Below are 18,815 nucleotides of genomic sequence, written 5' to 3' on the forward strand. Positions count from 1 at the left end.
TCCTGTCAAAGCTCAGCTCATAATGACGCAGAAGAGATGTATTTGTGATAACAGCACAGAAGGAACTCGCACTTGTCATTTGCTTATTAGATTTTCTTTTATTCATTTCTCAATAATAAATCATTTTCCCTGCTTGCCACACTGAAGAGAAATGTTTAACTGATAATAATTATGTTATTGTTATATTTAAGGAAAGGATTTTATTGTCTTTCATCTTACCCTCAGGATCTAAACGAGAGAGTATTAGGCTTCCGCCTCGCCTACTCAAGAGTTAAAAACACTTTTGTGCATCGTTTTTAAACGACTTGTTACAACGGAACGAAACTGCTTTGGAAAACGATATACGAGATGAGACTAATGGAATGAATATAACAAACAACCTAGAAGAATTATTTTGTACTCAGGATGAACTGCACGTCAGACGAGTGATGAGAGCACGCGATCCTTTCGATGCGGCTAAAATTGGAGTAATGCAAGCAAGCAAACGTATTGTTTAGCCTCGAGGCATATGCAGACACTCACAGGCACCCACATACAATTGGAATTAATTAGTAAGTTATTACAGCGCTGCATTATTGAAATTGGACAAAGCCAAGTGACGTTTTAAAAGTCCCGACAAAAGAGCCTCCTTTGACAAAAACCCTCCCCCTCCCCCTCCCCCCTGACACCACAAAGCCCCGGAGCTCTCCCCCCCATCGTCCCCCCCTGTACTTTTCACTCAATAAATTGCAGTTTACCTTTTCCCGCCCCTTTAATAGTGTTGGCATTATTGTGTGCAGTCAACAGGGATGCGACACCCACAACAATACACACAATAAACCCTCAATAGACGATATGATCACACCCCAACCCCGGTAAAACGAACTCCTCCTGCAGTCCTATGTCCTCCACGGCGCCCGGGAGTTATTCCACTCAGCTTCAGACTCGTTGCTCTTCTTGGGGAGGAAATGAGGAAGAATCGGCTCGTTCTAACCAACAAAGACCGTAATTCGGTGCGAAGTTTATCATTTGACGGACTAGTGCGCGTGGGGGTAAGGACCAACGGAGCGGAACAGCTTGATTCGGCGGGGCATTCCCTGAGGGGCTCCAGCCTCAAACCTACTACACCCGTTATTATTTCGTCTTTCTCGCCTGCTTTCGCTCACGTACCTCCTCCTCCAGAGAGAGAGAGAGAGAGAGAGATTGGGGTGGGGGGTGGGGGTGGGTGGCTTATTACATCATCGTGTTCTCTTGAGAGATACGATAACCTGTTTCATAGATTCCGAGAAACGGCAGCTGGAGTTCATTTACGGGTGAATTCGGTGGAAGACTTCCAGCTTGTTTTTGGTCTAATAAAGGTTTCTACTGAGTTTTCGATTCGAAAACCTTTCGGGAGGTTACAAACAGCTTACATGACGGAAACTAATTCACTGATGAACTGAGCGAGTCGCACAACTTCGTTCATGCGGGGGAAGAGGGTAACGCTGTCGAATCATAATGTTCCGTCCGATACGAGGGGAAACGTTCCCCTCTTTAGGTTTAGAGTCTCTTCATGGTCGCGCAGCGCTGAACGCGAACAATGGCGCTCTCGCGCGCCGCGACAAAACTGCCGCACTAATACCTCGTCAACAAATTAAAACAACCAGCCGCGAAATGCCAACAAATTTATGCCAGACTCCCAGGGGACGCCGCTCCCCTTTTATACCAAGGAGATCCAAGGAACGCCCTCAAACTGTGCTCCGGTCTTGGCCGTGATAGATCAGCCTCGTCCTCGTGACTTTCGCCAGTGCGGGACTCCGAAAAGGTCGTCCTCAGGCCGTCGTATCCGAAGGACTTTCCCCTTCAGGACATCATCGTATCTTTCCTAACGAAGGGCGCGGTTCATCGGAAAGTCATCCTATTCCCCCCGATCACGCGATATCACAGTGACTTTAGCCTTTTATTTTTTATTTCTTTTTTGTTATCACCGGTTAAGAACTAAACCAGGAAAAATGTGCCAGCACAGGTGTGTGTCGCAGCAGGTCGAACGCAGATGACATAAGAAGCAGGTGTACACGCCCAAGGCACACGACTGAAAATAGGGTTACCTTATACCTCCGTTACTCGCAAATCAAAATTCAACCTGTGTATTGTAAATTCGCGCTTAATTGTTCACTCATTTGTGTCCAACTACTGAATCAACTGAGCAACTGAAGATTTATCACATCGGGAGAGACTGTGCCACAGAGGAAAATAGCAAAAATTAGGAAGCCCCTGCTTCGTGTGACCTGAACTAAATTGTATTTCTGGCGTTTTTTTTTTTAACTAAAATATAAGCCCAAGAGCCTTCCACGAGAGAGTGAACACTTCCAAAAAAAAAATTAAGAGCCAATTTTTTTGCGCTACTAAAGCTTCAAGCTGGTCAACGCGTCGCCAGTCATCATATTAATATAAAATAAAAGGATTTCGTTCTTCACGGGCCGATGATACCTTGCGTTGCCTTCCATTTCGGGCAGTATAGTCAGTTGGTTGCAATGAATGTTGAGAGTAAGTTTCTTTGTCATTGTTTCATTCAAGTTCTCTTATTCTTAAGTAACTAGAAATCATAGACTTGACTCCCATTTTACCTGGACCGTAGTCTGTAAAGTCTGTCTTTAATAATTCTGGACATATATACAAGATATATTTGGTGCTGGCAATATTTACCAAAAATATATTTTGTATCGAAATGACCGCACGACCAACGTAATTCAGTCACCTCATCTCCATAACGACGAAAAACTCTAAGGGACTACATCGACTGGTTACGGTGTGCTTTAGGGTCCCACCCGCAAGTACAACTCCATGGCATTTACACGCCTTACTTTGAGAGGTTTTCCTTGGCAACATTCTCCTTGATGTCATTTTGTACAAAGCGTGAACAGATATGATATTCGTACATATGTTGTGATAATTACTTGCGCTGTCTTTAGCCACGAACAATCTTTATACTGGCAACTATTTTTTATTTTGCGTTTTTATTTGCATATATTACCGATGTAATGCTTAAATGATTAACTAGCGTTATCTACAGTTCACAGGTCTTCTGAAGCCCTCCCCTCAATTGGTTATTCCCCTGAATTCCAGAGGAGTACTTCAGTGCAATTAAACATGTAAAATGATACGGATATAAATTAATATTAATGCACCTAGATATTTGTATACCAAAACCCGCTGACGAAGGCGAGATAAATAACTGAACAAAAATTGTCAAACTTCCTGTAGTAAAGAGGAACAGATCTCGGTTATGTATCTGTTCAAAGGTGAACGTTGGAGATAAGGGATAAGATCTCAGAGATAAGTAGAAGTTGTCCTGTTGTCATGTCTCAACTGAAAACCTACAAAGGCACGGCGTCAAACAGCACTCCTAAGACCTCAGCAAATTTACATTCGAAAAGATCAAAGCATATTTCAAATGCAAAATATCTTGGTATGTTTAAAACCCAATTACGACGGGAAGCAACACCAAGAAAAATAAAGTGACCGATACCGCAGTTGTACTTTCGCTTATCTCCAGTGACACGATATGGTATCTTTACATCATACGTCATTCTTAACGCGATGACGTTATTTGTACAGAACTGGGGAACCAGAGAGGTGACATCATAGATAAACCATCGGTTATGCCGTCAGTAGTGACGTTATATCGCTGAGTGAAAGACGTTTGTCTCCGAGTATGCTTAATCTGATGAGCAGTCACCTGTCGGAAAGTGAAATAGCGGAACTCATCTGCGAATTATGGGGTGAGTCGAGGAGGCGGTTTTGTGCTTCGGTTACTGTGACTCGTTGAACGATAACTTGATCATCCATGAATTCGTTTATGTCACGAATTTGTGTATTCGTCTGAACAATTACGAGCCGTCTGGCGGTATGTTCCAAGTTTCGTGATTAATCTGCAAGCTTGCAAGTTTGCTGCCTTTCGAGAGAATTTATATATAAAAAAATATATATATATATATATATATATATAAAATATATTATATATATATATATATATATAAGAGAGAGAGAGAGAGGTAGAGAGATGAGAGAAGAGAGAGACGAGGAGAAGAGGAGAGAGGAGAGAGAAAGAGAGAGAGGAGAGATGTATATATATATATATATATATATATATATATATATATATATATATATATATATATATATATATATATATATATATATATATATATATATATATATATATGTTAATTTTCTATTTTAACTTCATAAGATGTTGAACTATCAATGTTTCCTATCACAAATATCTTTGAACAGATAACCAACCTTTCATTTCCACTTTGCAGAGAATTTCTTTTATTTTATTATTAATTATTATTATTATTATTATTAATATTATTATTATTATTATTTACCATTTGATCCGTGATTTCTATCCCTTTCTTATTCGTCCGTCAATGAATATTTCCTCATGCAAAATTTCTTTTAACTGTTTCATAACTAAAGCATGTATTAAACTAAGTATAATAAATTATATTGTCAACAAATAGGACTTAAGTGGACTTAGCAAAGGGGGAATGGAACCATATTGGGCAATCCATTGGGGGTCTGGAGTCATCAAAAGGTTAAGAACCCATCCTTTTCATGTGAATCTTCTACAGGCATTACTGAAGCGGGTTATATCATCAGTGGATCCTTTTCACCCAGTACCTAATGGGGGGGGTGGTCGCCACTAAATTCTTTTCACCCATTATTAAATAGCAATAGTCCCCCTGCCTTGACGATTTAATCCAAGTGATACAGCATCGGGAACACTTTAATAATAATAATAATAATAATAATAATAATAATAATAATAATAATAATTTGTACTGTCAATATTCTGCCGTGTCTTAACTACTAAACTACTAAAGGCAGTCGGGAGCTCAATAATAATAATAATAATCATTGCTGTTACTTCTAGGTATTATTTTTTACTGCCAGTGTACTGCGGTGTCTTAAAAACTAAAAAACAGTCGGGAACTAAATAATAATAATGTTCTTTACTTTAGTTCTATGTATTGTTTTGCACTGCCAATATTTTGCAGTGTCTTAACCACTAAAAACAGTCGGGAACTAAATATATTATAATAATAATAATATTTTCTGTTCAGTTCTAGGTATTATTTTTTACTTCCAGTGTTCTGCAGTCTTAACTACTAAAAACAGTCGGAAACTAAATATAATAATAATAATAATAATAATAATAATAATAATAATAATAATAATAACAACAAAACGTTCTTTACTGTTAGTTCCAGGTATTGTTTGGCACTGTCACTGTTCTCCAATGTCTTAACCACTGAAAACAGTCGGGAACTAAATAATAATAATAATAATAATATGTTCTTTACTGTTAGTTCTAGGTATTGTTTTGCACTGCCAATGCTCTGCCGTGCCTTAACCACTAACAGCAATTTCTTTTTCTCTCTCGATGTTCTAGGCGTGGACGTAACCCAAGAGAGCTCCCTCACTCCTGACGAAACTCCAGCTGTGCCTCATCCTTCCTTCACGCCTCCTCATTCTCACCCTCACAACATGCTTGTCTTGCAGCCACAGGTGAGTTAGTGTGTTCTCTCTCTCTCCCTCCCTCTCTCTCAAAAGCTATCCGGAAAACCGCAGCAGGAAAATCAAATCATAAGATTTATTTACTTCTTTCCCCTCCTCCTCTTCTTCTTCTTCTTCCTCGCCCTCTCCTTCGTCTTCCTTCTCCTCCTCCTTCTTCTTCCTCCTTCTCATCCCCTTCTTCTCCTTCTACTTCCTTCTCCTCCTCCGCCTCTCCTTCTTCTTCCTCCTACCTCATGAAACTCTCGGTTCTTCCTGGTTGTTAAACAGGGATTGCTCGACGGAGCCTTATAATCCCAAGCAGCAACCAGGAACTCGATCATCATTGACTTCTGGTGGTCTCCTTTTTTTTTTGACGATTTGACGTGTTGCCCCACCTGCCGTTTTCCGTATGCTTTCTTTGTTTCCTAAATTTTCTTTCTAATATTAACAATGACTGATAACAATGATAATAATAACCGAAAAATGTTGTCAAGTTGTTGTTGCCTGAATTGTGTTGGTCCTGGGTTTAAAGAATTCTTATTGTTATTTAAGTTTGAAAGGCTTCTTCTCAGTTAAATTTAAATTCAGGCAACACTATGATATACAGTATTTGCATATGATTTTCTTGAATTTCAGAGAAGGTAAACTGACTCCCTTCTCTTCGTGTAGATTTATAATTTATTTTCGTTTCCTACTTTATTCTTTCACAATGAATATCGCTTATGTATACCCAACATTATACAGCACTGAACGAGAAGCCACCACACACACAAACTTTCAGATGACATTCGCCTCAGTTCCCAGACTTGAATTAAAACCTATATAAGAAAATAATAACAAAAACACATCTAAAATCCCTAATCACGTGGAAGTAAAATTACTGATCAGGAAGCAGTACTCGAGAATGAAGTGTCTCATAAGCTGATCTGTACAGATAAGTGATAATCAGTGAGTTACCAAGCGTGGAATTTCATGACACATAGAAATACAAGTCAAGTCTTCGCCGAAAACACCACTCAAATGCGATAAAAAAAGGAAAAAAAAAAGGAAGCAAGAAATGAATTCGAGAGTTGACATGGGGATAGAACGGGCATCGGATCATGATGACGTTAGTGTAGGAACTGAGCGCGTCGGGGGTACCACGAGTAAAATTGGGTAGGAGGCCCGGTGGGTAAGGAAGAGATGCTTGATTGCTTGCGCTCCTTTCTCATTAAACCTTGAGAAGCGAGGTAGTCAAGTGTGACCCGTGCTTGCTTGGCACTGGGACTGGGTGTGGCTTAGGCGTGGCCCTGTGCCAATGAAAGTGACAGAGCCCACAACAATTCCGAAAATGACTCTTCTCATACGAAGAATTTTCACACTTATCTCTCCATTCACAGGGGAGTGGGACAGACAGACAGATTGTGCGTGCCTTCATGCCCCCCCCCCCCCCCCAACCCTGCCGCCTTCCGAAAACTTTCGAACTGAATATCGCAAGTTAATTTTAGTTTAAAAAGCCAGTATTGGTATGATCCTTTCCAGTTAACCCAGCCAAATTAAACATAAGGATTCAGCTAGTGGTGGATGTCAATAATTTCGTTCTAACTGGCCTGCATTTCCCTGGAAACGATTTCATAGTTTTCTACCGTAGTTCCCTTTCCATTTCTATCCAGCGTCTGACTAACTAAAAGCGAGTTTTAAAAAAAATAGAGAAAGGGCGAAAACGAATGGGTATGGTGGATGGAGGTGGGGGGTGGACGGAAGGGAGGCGGGTGGTATAAGTACTCCCGGAGAAGGAGGTCAGTTTTTGCCTCTGTCTCCCTCTATCGTGTGTAGATCGGTAATGAGTAGCTTGCTCCTATCACCACGGGGCATCTAGGGTCACCCTCTTATTGTGGTGGTGCTGGACGCCCCATGCCAGCCACGCCACACATGCTATTTTTATTCATCTCTCTCTCTCTCTCTCTCTCTCTCTCTCTCATTACTCATTTCTACCATTATTATTACTTTCCTTCCTTTATCAATCGGATTAGCACCGTGGCTGCCCCAATGGCTGCTTTGCTTCCAGCAGTTCCCTTTACTGCTTTGCTTCCAGCAGTTCCCTTTACAAGAAATAAGTCGCTATTCGGAATCTGACTTCAAGTCGCTCGCTTACGCGTTCAAATTTACAGGTGAAAATGGGAATGTCAGGAAAGTGAACTCTTATTAAGACTGCCAAAAGGCTGCTAAGGTGCGTATCAAAGCTCTCTCTCTCTCTCGGGTCGACTGCTAAATAATAGTTATGGTATTTTTGCAAATCATTGACCTGGATTAACATCGACGCAGTAAGCTGAAAGAGGAAGTAGCGAGAGAAAACCACTTTTGACGATTCCTGTTCAACTCCTTCGGACAGAGGGTCACCTGGGACCTCTCACAACGCAAGGAACTCTCTCTCTCTCTCAGGGTGATATCATAAGTCAGAGTTTATAGACACTTCGTTAAACTCTGTGCTACACTAATGAAAAATGAGGTGTGATACACACATGGAATGAAATGGATGACATCCCCAGTTTGTGGAGACCATGTTTATCACACCAATATTGCTAGTGCTCTGAACTGACCTTTCTCTGTATGAAATCTTTTATTTGAAAGTTTTAAATTCGTCGGGGATGAACAATTCTACGGGATTTACGTGATTACTTTAGGGTAAATATATTCTAAAGATGTATTGACATATTTATCTTAACACTGTACGTTCCGCACATATTATATATATATATATATATATATATATATATATATATATATATATATATAGTATATATATATATATATATATATATATATATATATATATATATAAAAGATAGATACGTATTTAAGTGGATAATATCTACATAGTCTGAACATGAAGAGCATTGTGACGTCATGAGGACTACTGAGAAGAGAGGTGACCCCTTTTCACCGGCATTATTGAGGAGAACCAAGGATATTTTTGAAAACCCGTCGTCCATCAGTTTTACCTCCCTACTATTATCTCTAAAACCGCATGGGAACTGTGGCGGAAACTAAATAACACAAACACACATGTATATATATACACATATTGCTTCTCCTGAACTCTTCAGTGTATACCTAAGTCTTATTGCAAAGTAATATCCTCCCCCACTCCCTATTTATCTGCGTTGGTACAATCCAGTATTGATTTATTGATATGATTTATTGCCTTGCACGCATAGCCTTGAAGCACAGCCTATTGGGCGTAGCCATGGAGAGACCCTCCTTGGACTTCTTCCCTCCAAACACCTTCTTCCCTACCCCTTCCCCTTATTCTCCCCTTCCTCATGTTATACCTTTTGTTATTGTTTTCCTGCAATCAACACCATCCCTCCGGATTTCAACCCTAAAATATAGAAGAAAAAAAATTTGTGTATGCAATCATACGGTTATCATTATGTATGCATTGGACATGAGAATATGTTTAAATCTAAGACACATTTTTCCCTTTTTTTCGAAATAGAAGAAAAAAAGAAATGTCTGTTATATTCTTTATTCTTGCCCTCAGCTGACTTGTGGCTGCGCCCAAAAAATGCCCTGTGTAGTGACGGAGTGTGTGTGCGAGTGCTAAAGAGTGCAAGAGTGATCCCCTTCTGTTTTCTTTCTCACATTCGCTGCACTTTCTTATACTGCTTGATTTCTAGCATTTTTTTTTTAATAAATCTCCTCACTCACTTACCAGCACCCCTTTCCTCTCTCCTTTTTTTTTTTTTACCGAATAATTTCGTACTTTGCCTATTTTGGGTATTCAATTCTATACACCACTCGAGTCTGCATCGACTCCGGTCTTTATTTGATTTCCGAGACCTGAACTCACTTTTGCACGTTGTGCGTTTTTGTCTCTTACCACTAGTGGAGCAGAGCACATTGTGTTGTTTGTTTTTGTTTTCATTTTTTGCGGATTCATTGCTATGGATGGACGAATTGTTGGGCGGATGAAAGTCGACGAGAGATTGTTCTAGACCTATAGCAGATGTAGTACATTAGTTGAGCAGCTCATTATTATTGCAAGGCGATGAAAGTTGATCAAAATAGAATTTTCACCCACTGATAACGCGAGGTCTTGGGCAAATCAGTCTCCCTCCACAAGTACCTAACTACATATATTCAGATGGTTAGATAATATTTAATTATTATATATTATTAGACAGATTACAAGTAATGACTAGTGCTTGTATTTACTGCATTCAGTAATTTGTTGTAGTGTTTAGCCTATGTGTTTATCAGCATAGCTGTATCATTTTTATGTGTAACTGTAATAGTGTCCACTTGTAAATATTTGAACCTGATATTGGAATCCTATTTAAATTCCATCTAATTTATATCTAATAGAGAGTGTTAGAGAGCTTATTTTGGAGATTTTTGTAAGGAGTCCTTGCGTGTGCTCGTCCTTAATGAAAGGCTACACTAAAGTTAGGATATTTTATGGAAAGATACCACTAGTTTTGATACGAAAGAGACTAATCTTTTTTGTACAGAGGTTGAATTTTGTGGTTAGCTGATCTGACCTACTTTTAAGTAGGTACATGTAGTTAGATTTGTTAAGATAATAGGACGCAAGCTTGTTTTAATTCATGAAAGAGTGATTGTGAAGGATTGTTTGGTTGACGTTTGTGGTTGCGATGGGGCTAAGTTGTGGTGGCCGTCTACACTGAATGAAGGAATTATTTCGCACCCCGGGATCCACATAGCAGCAGTAGATTCAACCGTCCTGGCAACTAACTCAACCCGGCACCAACTTAGGCACTACAGAGAGCTTATCTACTTTTGTTCTTTTACGATGTGATTATTTTTGGAAATATGATCAGTACTTTTGATGAGTCTGACTTTTAAGTAGAGTTCATTCATTTTAACTGAAAAGGGAGGTTTACTCTCTTGCTTTGAATTAAACCAATTTGTAGTCCATATTGTGAATATGATAAAGATATTGAAAATGTCTTTATTACTGATGTTGAGGTAATGTCAACAACGTTTCAATAACCCTTTTGAAGTGCGGCACGGCAGAGTGTTGAAGGAAGGTTAACTCTGTCGACAAGATTGAGGGCCCAGATCAGGAGTCGTCGTCGTTGTATTCCTTCCTGGCTGCATCCCCTGGCTTCTCCCAAGTTAGCACAGTACTGATGGGGCGTGAATTCGACTTCCACAGCCACAATCACAGTATGGAGGAGAAGCCACCCAGCAGAACACCTTCACCGCCACCGACTTTAGCCACCCTGGTCCCAGTCAATCTCAGCATTGCTACTTCACAAGCATTAGTGGTGGTTTCAGCTCTCCCTGTATCATCTTCGCCATCTTCCTCTCCCATCACTGTTACGCCTGTGCTTCTTACAACCGAATCAACAGCTGCTCCAGGAGAGGCCAGCTTGAGTACCCATGATGATCCCCCTGGAGGAAGGAGTGTCGCCACTTCTCCTGAGCCGGTACGCACCATCTCCGCCCACACCCACTGTCCTGCGGCACAGTGTAGGCGGCCACCACCGCAAACGCCGCGTTATCGCTCGTGGCCATTGTGGTATCCTTATGCCGTAATCGCACACTGCATGTCAGCTGCCACTGCTGCTGTTGCCGCTCATAGTCTGCTCATGTTTGCTCTTGCTCGCACCCTGTCTTCTCTTTTCTCTGTTTAATTCTGCATGAATCAGCATGTTAAGTGTATGAATGTGTTGTAAATTTACTTAAGTTTGTCAATATTAATGATTGTTTTCTTTCTCCCAACAGCAATCTCTGCTGCACCCAAGTGTGGCAGAAGCATTGTCAGCATCATATGGCCTGGCATCATCATTTGGAGACGACTCATTAGGTGGAACAACAAGCGAGGAGTTCAAATTAGGATCTGCATTCACAGCTACTCCAACCCCTAGCTATGGTGAAAGTAGTGAAACCACATTTGGTGATGTCTTCCAAGCTGAATATCTTCTTACAGCACCACCCCTTGAAGACCTGAAGCCTGTTATTACCCACCCTTCAACAGGAACTCCTCCACCAGGCTCTCCTGGGCAGAGTGCATCAGCTTCAGCAGCTGCTGCTGCAGCAGCAGCTGCTGCAGCCTTACCTAGCTTCCAAGAGACTTATTCTCCTAGATACAGACCACTGGGCTCTGATGTGTTTACTTTCAAAACTGATGAAGGCAGACCTGCAGATTATTCACAGCCACCACCAGCTCACCAAGCCTTCCCACAAGCTTCTCCACAGCAACAGCAGCAAATCCAACAGCAAGCTCAGCTTCCTCCTCAGCAGCAGCAGCAGCAGCAGCCAACCTCATTTGAAGCATATACTCAAGCTTCCCATGTGTATACTCGGCCTGCACCTTACCCAAGTCCTTCGGTCCCAGTTACACATGCATACAGTGGGCCTGCTAAGACATTCAGTAGTGAATTTTATCCTGCTGCACCTACTTATGATGCTTTACAGCCACTGCATCCTGAACACTACATGCGACCCTCTACATCCCAACAGTATACAGAAATGGGCCCTGCCTCTACTTCTAATACCCCACCAGTGTCCTTCCTAAGCCGTAAGGGTGACCACATTGACCCTACTTTGATGCGCCTTCATGCTCCTCCAATGTCAGCTCCTCGACCAGCATCTGAACAAAAACCTCAGTCTCCATCACAACTTTGTGCAGTATGCGGTGATACTGCTGCTTGTCAACATTATGGGGTTCGCACATGTGAAGGATGTAAAGGATTCTTCAAGCGCACCGTACAGAAGAATGCAAAATATGTATGTCTTGCAGACAAAAATTGTCCTGTTGATAAGCGACGAAGAAACAGATGTCAATTTTGCCGTTTCCAAAAATGTCTTGTAGTGGGAATGGTTAAAGAAGTAGTAAGGACCGACAGTTTGAAAGGCAGACGGGGTCGCTTACCTAGTAAACCTAAGAGCCCACAAGAATCTCCACCATCACCACCAGTGTCTCTGATTACAGCCTTGGTAAGGGCTCATGTTGATACAACACCTGATGTTTCTAATCTTGACTACTCACAGTACCGTGAACCTTCTAATGGAACTGATTCTCCTACTACGGAAGCAGAAAGGATCCAACAGTTTTATGCCCTCCTCACCTCCAGCATTGAAGTTATCAGACATTTTGCAGAAAAAATTCCAGGGTATCATGATCTTGCAAGAGAAGACCAAGATCTTTTATTCCAGTCTGCCTCTCTTGAACTCTTTGTCCTAAGAGTTGCATACAGACTTGTGTAAGTATTAAATAGTTTCTTCTTAAATTTTTTGGCTTCTTTTAATTTGTGATTTTACTGCTTCAGTACATTGCTATTGTCTGTTGATATTTAGTATCCATTATTGAGATCCTAAGAAGATTGAGCCAGGAATTAAACTTTCATTTTTGTTATTTCAGGAGCAACCCCGATGAAACCAAGTTTGTCTTTGATAGCGGACGTGTATTGCATAGATCTCAGTGCGAAAGATCGTTTGGGGAATGGCTACAAGGCATTCTGGACTTTTCAGGTTCATTAAAAGCAATGGATTTGGATATTTCTGCATTTGCATGCCTTTCAGCATTGACTATTATTACAGGCAAGTTTTAGAGTAATTAAATATGATATAAATACAGAATTATCAGTAATGAAAGTATACCACAAGGCATTTTGAAATTAGACTTACATTGCATACACTGTACAGTATTAGTATTGAAAGAAAGCACAGTATCACGTTAGAATATCACCATGATTGTTTATCTACTAATTGTTTTCTTGTTCTTAGTAATTTTGAATTTTATGCAATTATTAGATTAAATGTAATGCAGTCTCATATAAAATGGAAAATTTTCATTACAGAGCGACACGGACTCAAGGATACAAAGAAAGTTGAGCAGTTACAAATGAAGATTATCAATTCACTAAGAGATCATGTTACCTACAACGCAGAAGCACAGAAAAAACCTCACTACTTCTCTCGCATTCTTGGCAAGTTACCTGAGCTACGGTCCCTCTCTGTGCAGGGCCTTCAGAGGATTTTCTATCTCAAGCTTGAAGACCTTGTTCCTGCACCTCAGCTTATTGAGAACATGTTTGTCTCCAGCTTACCTTTCTGAATTAGTGAGAAGACATGTTTTCATTCTGCTACAGGCCAACAGGCCCTCCCTGTTGAAGCTGTTGGGGTGATGGCCACCAGATGAAACTGTTGGGCCTCGGCAGTATATTTCTGCAGCCGTGGCCCTGAGACAGGTAATGAAAGTGGTGAGCCAGTCCTCACTGACCTACTCGAACTAGTGTACGCTAAACAAAACCTCAGTACCTACATTTGCATACCATTTCAGCATTCTTGGTGTACTTCAACAACAGACTTCAACAAGTTTTAGGAACACACTTTGCAGTGAACTTGCATAGTTAGAAGTAAAATGTGCATTGTGGTTGTAAGTTGCACACACTATGATGGCAGCAAAAGCACATACACAGTTCATTTACAGAGTTTACAAAAAGTATGATAGCAAAGTTATTTTCTAATAATCGGTATAAGGAAAAGGCCCCGGTTGGAAGTTCAGCTCCAGGTACTACTTGAGTGGGAAACTCTGAGTAGTGTCAGCATCTGAGACTTGTCAGTTCGGCGGTATGCCTTGACAAACTAGTCATTCTGTGATTTACTGGAAAATATTTAAAAAAAATGAATTTGAAGAATGAGTAATGAGAATATTGTTTATACTTTGAGCTCAGTAAAGCTTAATTATGTATTTTTGTAATTACTTTTAAGTCAACTTAGGATAGTCTGAAATACAATATTTTCGGCCTTACCTTGTGCATAGGTAATTGTACAAAACCCTGTACATAAATACTCCAAATATTTACGCTCTTTAAATATCAAGTCGCATAATTCTGTAAGAAGGTTCAGTCTGAGAATAAGAGTAACAGAATTTTTGGTGTACACATTAATGTATTTTGATGGTGAATGAAATGTGTTATTTTGGTTAACTGGAAGTGTTATGGTATGTAAGTAATATGGCTTACATACTAAATATGCCCTGAACGAAATAGCAGAGGTTTATTGTTATTATGCCTGTCACTTGCCCTTATCGTACTGCTTGGACGAGCAGTTATATAACATGTTTGAAAAGGGTTCTTGTATGCATTTGAATGAATGACTTTTTTTATACACTTAATGTGTACAACTTTTTAACGCTAGCCTTATGGTGCTGTCCCTATAGCATTCCAAGTGGAAACAGGATAATTTAGTTTGCATTTAAGTAATCAACCGTTCCCCAAAAATCATGGTTGCTTGGACTGCCCTTCTTACCTTGAAACCCCTAAGATAGAACCTGTGCTTGGAAGGTCATGGCTTGTGAGATAGTTCGCAGTTCCTTCCTCAAAGGAGGAGAGCTGCATCCGTATGAAGGATGGATGTAACAAATCCTAAGACTTGGGCGACTGTTCCAGAACTTTTTATTCTGCTATTGTATGTTGTCCCTCTGAATGTGTTCTTGGGCCGGTGATAATATTGTAGAGTAAATGATCTACTAATGCTTTTTTCAGTCTAAGTGGGAGTTACATAGGTTCTCAGTCTCAAAATGTGCTGCTAGAACTAATAACATATTTTCAATGGAAAGTCTCGAGTACCTGTAGCCTGAACGCGGCGCCCGTATGTAACCCCGCTATAGCGAATATTATTGCCATGGCTTGAATTCAGCCTATTTGTCCCAGTTTTAACGTTGTCTGGTCACTGTTTTGCCTTTTATGTTTTAGTCAGTATTATATGTAATTTTGTGTCATATATTCAGTGTTCACAATCCTTCAGCTATACGTCCACTGAATCCAATAAACCTCATGTGAATAGCCGCTCTCCCTCCCATGCGTCACTCTCCCAACCATCACTTCCATCAGATGTGAGGTTCCGTTGCAAAGACAGCACACCTCTGCAAAATCAGACTGAAAATCATGAAATTTGTGGGCTTTTGCCGATCAGTTCCTGTCGATACAATGTGCTGTCAGTTAAGTTGGCAGGAATGAGAGGGAAACAGGTAGCTGTTCCTCCTGTGATTTTGCAACAAAACATGATTCCCCCCAATATTGAACAGTAGTACTCGATTACTTTCTTTTTCGCTGATGTACCTATAGTTGAACAGTACAACAGATTCTGTTGGCAACATTACCTATTAGCAAGTCCAAAGAAAGCGATGATTAAGCAATTTTGAAATTCCAAAGATTTTGATGTCGCATAAGTATACCTTGTTGTACAGTCGTTTTGAAGGACAATCTAAAAGTTATATTTGTTCATTTTATTATGGTTTACCCTCAGTGGTAAGACTTTTTGAATGTTTCCCTTCCCTTCCCATCACTCCCCCCCCCCCCCCCCCCCCCCCCCCCCCCCCCCCCCCGACCCTGACTCTGAACCCACTCCCCCATATATTTTTCAGACATACACACATGCGGATGACCTGGACCTGGGAGTAGTATTTCATACTTTCTGGGCTTCTCAAACTGTTAGCAGAAATCTCATGGATGGTATACTTGTGTACCCAAAAGCGACCCACAGGTTTATTCATCTATCTATCTACCCATTTCTCTGCGTGTTCCTGGCTTGTCCCATATGGTGCTGGGGTCATCCAAATGTGTATAAACTATACATACATACATATACATACATACATACATATATATATATATATATATATATATAATTTGCCTTGAGCTTCTATGTAGCAATAATCATCTTAAAGAGAGGGAATTTCGATGGATTTAAAAATATATGCATATAGGTATTCTTTTTATGGCCAGGTTATTATCACTGAAAAACCCTCAAACATTATGTTCCTATTGATTAATCTTTTATTATCATATTTTATATTTAAAGCAACAAACTAACAAAACAATTGGCTCAGTAATATAATATTTACTGCTAGTAAATAGATTTTTAGAATAGCTGATATATTTAGTGATTGCTGGCCTAACAGAAGATTGGCGGGTGTAAGAAAATACATATATTTCTCTCTCTCTCTCTCTCTCTCTCTCTCTAAACCTGTTGCAACAGATTGGTGCTGACTATACAGACATACATTTAGAATGTATAAACCTCAGTATATGCAGTAAAAAATATGCAGACAAATACCACACGCGTACAAAATAAACTTTTACTATAACTTTTCGTCTTTCTAATCATAAAAAAAAAATGCTTTGAAAAACGTCATGCAGCCTGAGACATTTTTCGACAGACGCTTTACCAATTTGAAAACTGCAATCAAGAACCTCGCCTTTACACAATGAAATGTCGTAAAGTGTCATTCGTCAGCTTCAGGTCATGACCCCATTTCTGACCCTGGTTGTCATCAGTCGACCTTTCTTGGATCGAGAGTGTCACTCAGGTTTCTTTCGTTTTATCGGAATTACCTCTGATTGCCACCATAACCCTCGAGGTCATACTTGCCAGGTCAATTTGGGTCGCTTGCATCGTGGGTCGTCATGCCTCGGAGAATCAGTCCTCCCTCCCTCCAACCCACCCGATAGCCAATGTCAGCCTTCCCTCCCTCCCTCCCGTCCCTAGCCCCTCCCTCCCTTATCCATCGCTTCGTTACCAGTCATACAAAACGTATTCTAGCCTGTAATGTGGGTTACCATCGGATTTTTATGAATATATAGTTTAATATATAAATATATTTAGAGAGAGAAAAATTTAAATACTAGACTCATATATTTCATTTACTTCCATGGCCTTCTTGAAACCTTGCTTTCAAGTCATGATGTAAATGGACATTGTAATTTATTTTTTGTCTAAACATGGATATTTGAATGTATATACTAGTTTCAATAACAAAATGGTGAAGTTATTTTTATCATATACATGTAGGGACATTATATATATATATAATATATATATATATATATATAGTATATATCTATATATATATATATATATCACGTCACGAACATGTTAGTGGCATGTCCTCCTTTCTGGAAGACAGTCTTCGTGTTTGTCTGTCTCCAACAACTCCTTTTATGGGCGTCACCATAAAAACCAACTTTCAGATTTGGGTTGAGTATCCTTTAGGACGAAATTAGGATAGCCGACATAGGAGTTCTGGCTATGTACATTTTATTTTACTTTCCTTTTTTTTCCATGACGTCTGAACGGGCCAAGTGTCTTAATATAACCATATCAGAAGAAGACAAAAGAAGCAAATGTGTTTTTGAAGAAGACAGGCAGATGTGAACTACATTTTTTTCTGCTGTTTTCCTTGACAAATCGCTATGATAAGTGTATAAGTGTTCATCTTATTGTTATAGCTTATATGTTAAGTACAGATTTCTCTTGTTGTCAAATAAAAATCACGTTCTGTTAGTTGCTCTTTTCAATGAAACGAAGGAATCGTTCACTGTGAGATAAAAGAAAATCATTTTAATAATAATAATAATAACAATAATAATAATAATGATAACAATAATAATAATGATAAGCCTTTCAAGCTGTTCAGGCCACTTCTCTCATCTTTCTCTTCCATTTCTTCACTTCCCTCCCTCACCCCCTCCACCTCCGCCTCGTCCTCCTCCTCCTCCTCCTCCCTCTATGACTTCCACTTGAGTAGTATGAAAAGTAACTTATTTTTTCATGGATTTGGAATAAATTAAAACAAGAGGAAAATGCCACTGATCTCACAATAATTGGACCAGCAATTCGTAAGCGTTAGTACATGTCACACTCTATAGATAATGAATAGCCATATTTATCTTATGTGGATTGGAGATTATAATTGTTCACATGGAGGATTAACACGTCATGACGAATTAATGCTCTGTTGGTTTTGTTTGATCGTAGATGTTTCATCCTCTCCATGTTTGTGTTATGTAGCATTTGATCATCATTTATCAATTTAATATTCGGAAACATCCTCATTTTGAGCATCTTCATCTGAACTGACAAATACCCGTTGTAGTAAACTTTGAAGGAATTCGACAGTCCTAGACTTCCTCTCTGTTTTCGTTGCAAAAGAAAAACGCAGCACAGACTTTTGTCGCGTGAAAAGGAACACGCCAAGCAAATGAAAAACAAAATGAAAAACGTTCAGTCAAGAAATGATAAGAAGACCCTTTACATTTCTCCACAGTAAACACCGACTTGACTTGAATGTTGTTTTTCATTAAACTGAATTCTGATACAGGACCTTGTTTTTTTTTTCACTATCAAGAACTATGGAGAACATTTTATCTCCTCCCTCTCTCTCTCTCTCTCTCTCTCTCTCTCTCTCTCTCTCTCTCTCTCTCTCTCTCTCTCTCTCTCTCTCTCTCTCATGCATACTGCCACCCGTTCTTACCGCCCCTCGGTCGGTCCTCCTT

The 18,815-nt window shown here is 39.9% G+C and overlaps 1 protein-coding gene across 5 annotated transcripts in view; it reads left to right on the forward strand.

Moving 5' to 3' along the window:
* LOC135206188 (probable nuclear hormone receptor HR38) overlaps positions 1–17,278 on the forward strand; it is a 40,792-nt gene extending 23,514 nt beyond the window's left edge. For 3 of the 5 annotated variants that reach the window (XM_064237505.1, XM_064237510.1, XM_064237509.1), the window contains exons 2-5: positions 5,420–5,535; positions 11,257–12,737; positions 12,896–13,074; positions 13,335–17,278. In XM_064237505.1, the coding sequence (XP_064093575.1) occupies positions 5,420–5,535; positions 11,257–12,737; positions 12,896–13,074; positions 13,335–13,591 (2,033 nt within the window). In that variant the 3' untranslated portion in view covers positions 13,592–17,278. Of the gene's footprint in view, positions 1–5,419; positions 5,536–9,128; positions 10,959–11,256; positions 12,738–12,895; positions 13,075–13,334 lie in introns of those variants that run through there. The other 2 variants (XM_064237508.1, XM_064237507.1) reach the window with 2 other exon arrangements.
* Positions 17,279–18,815: the final 1,537 nt, after the last annotated feature.

This window comes from Macrobrachium nipponense, chromosome 29 (assembly GCF_015104395.2).
Source record: "Macrobrachium nipponense isolate FS-2020 chromosome 29, ASM1510439v2, whole genome shotgun sequence".
NCBI lineage: Eukaryota > Metazoa > Arthropoda > Malacostraca > Decapoda > Palaemonidae > Macrobrachium > Macrobrachium nipponense.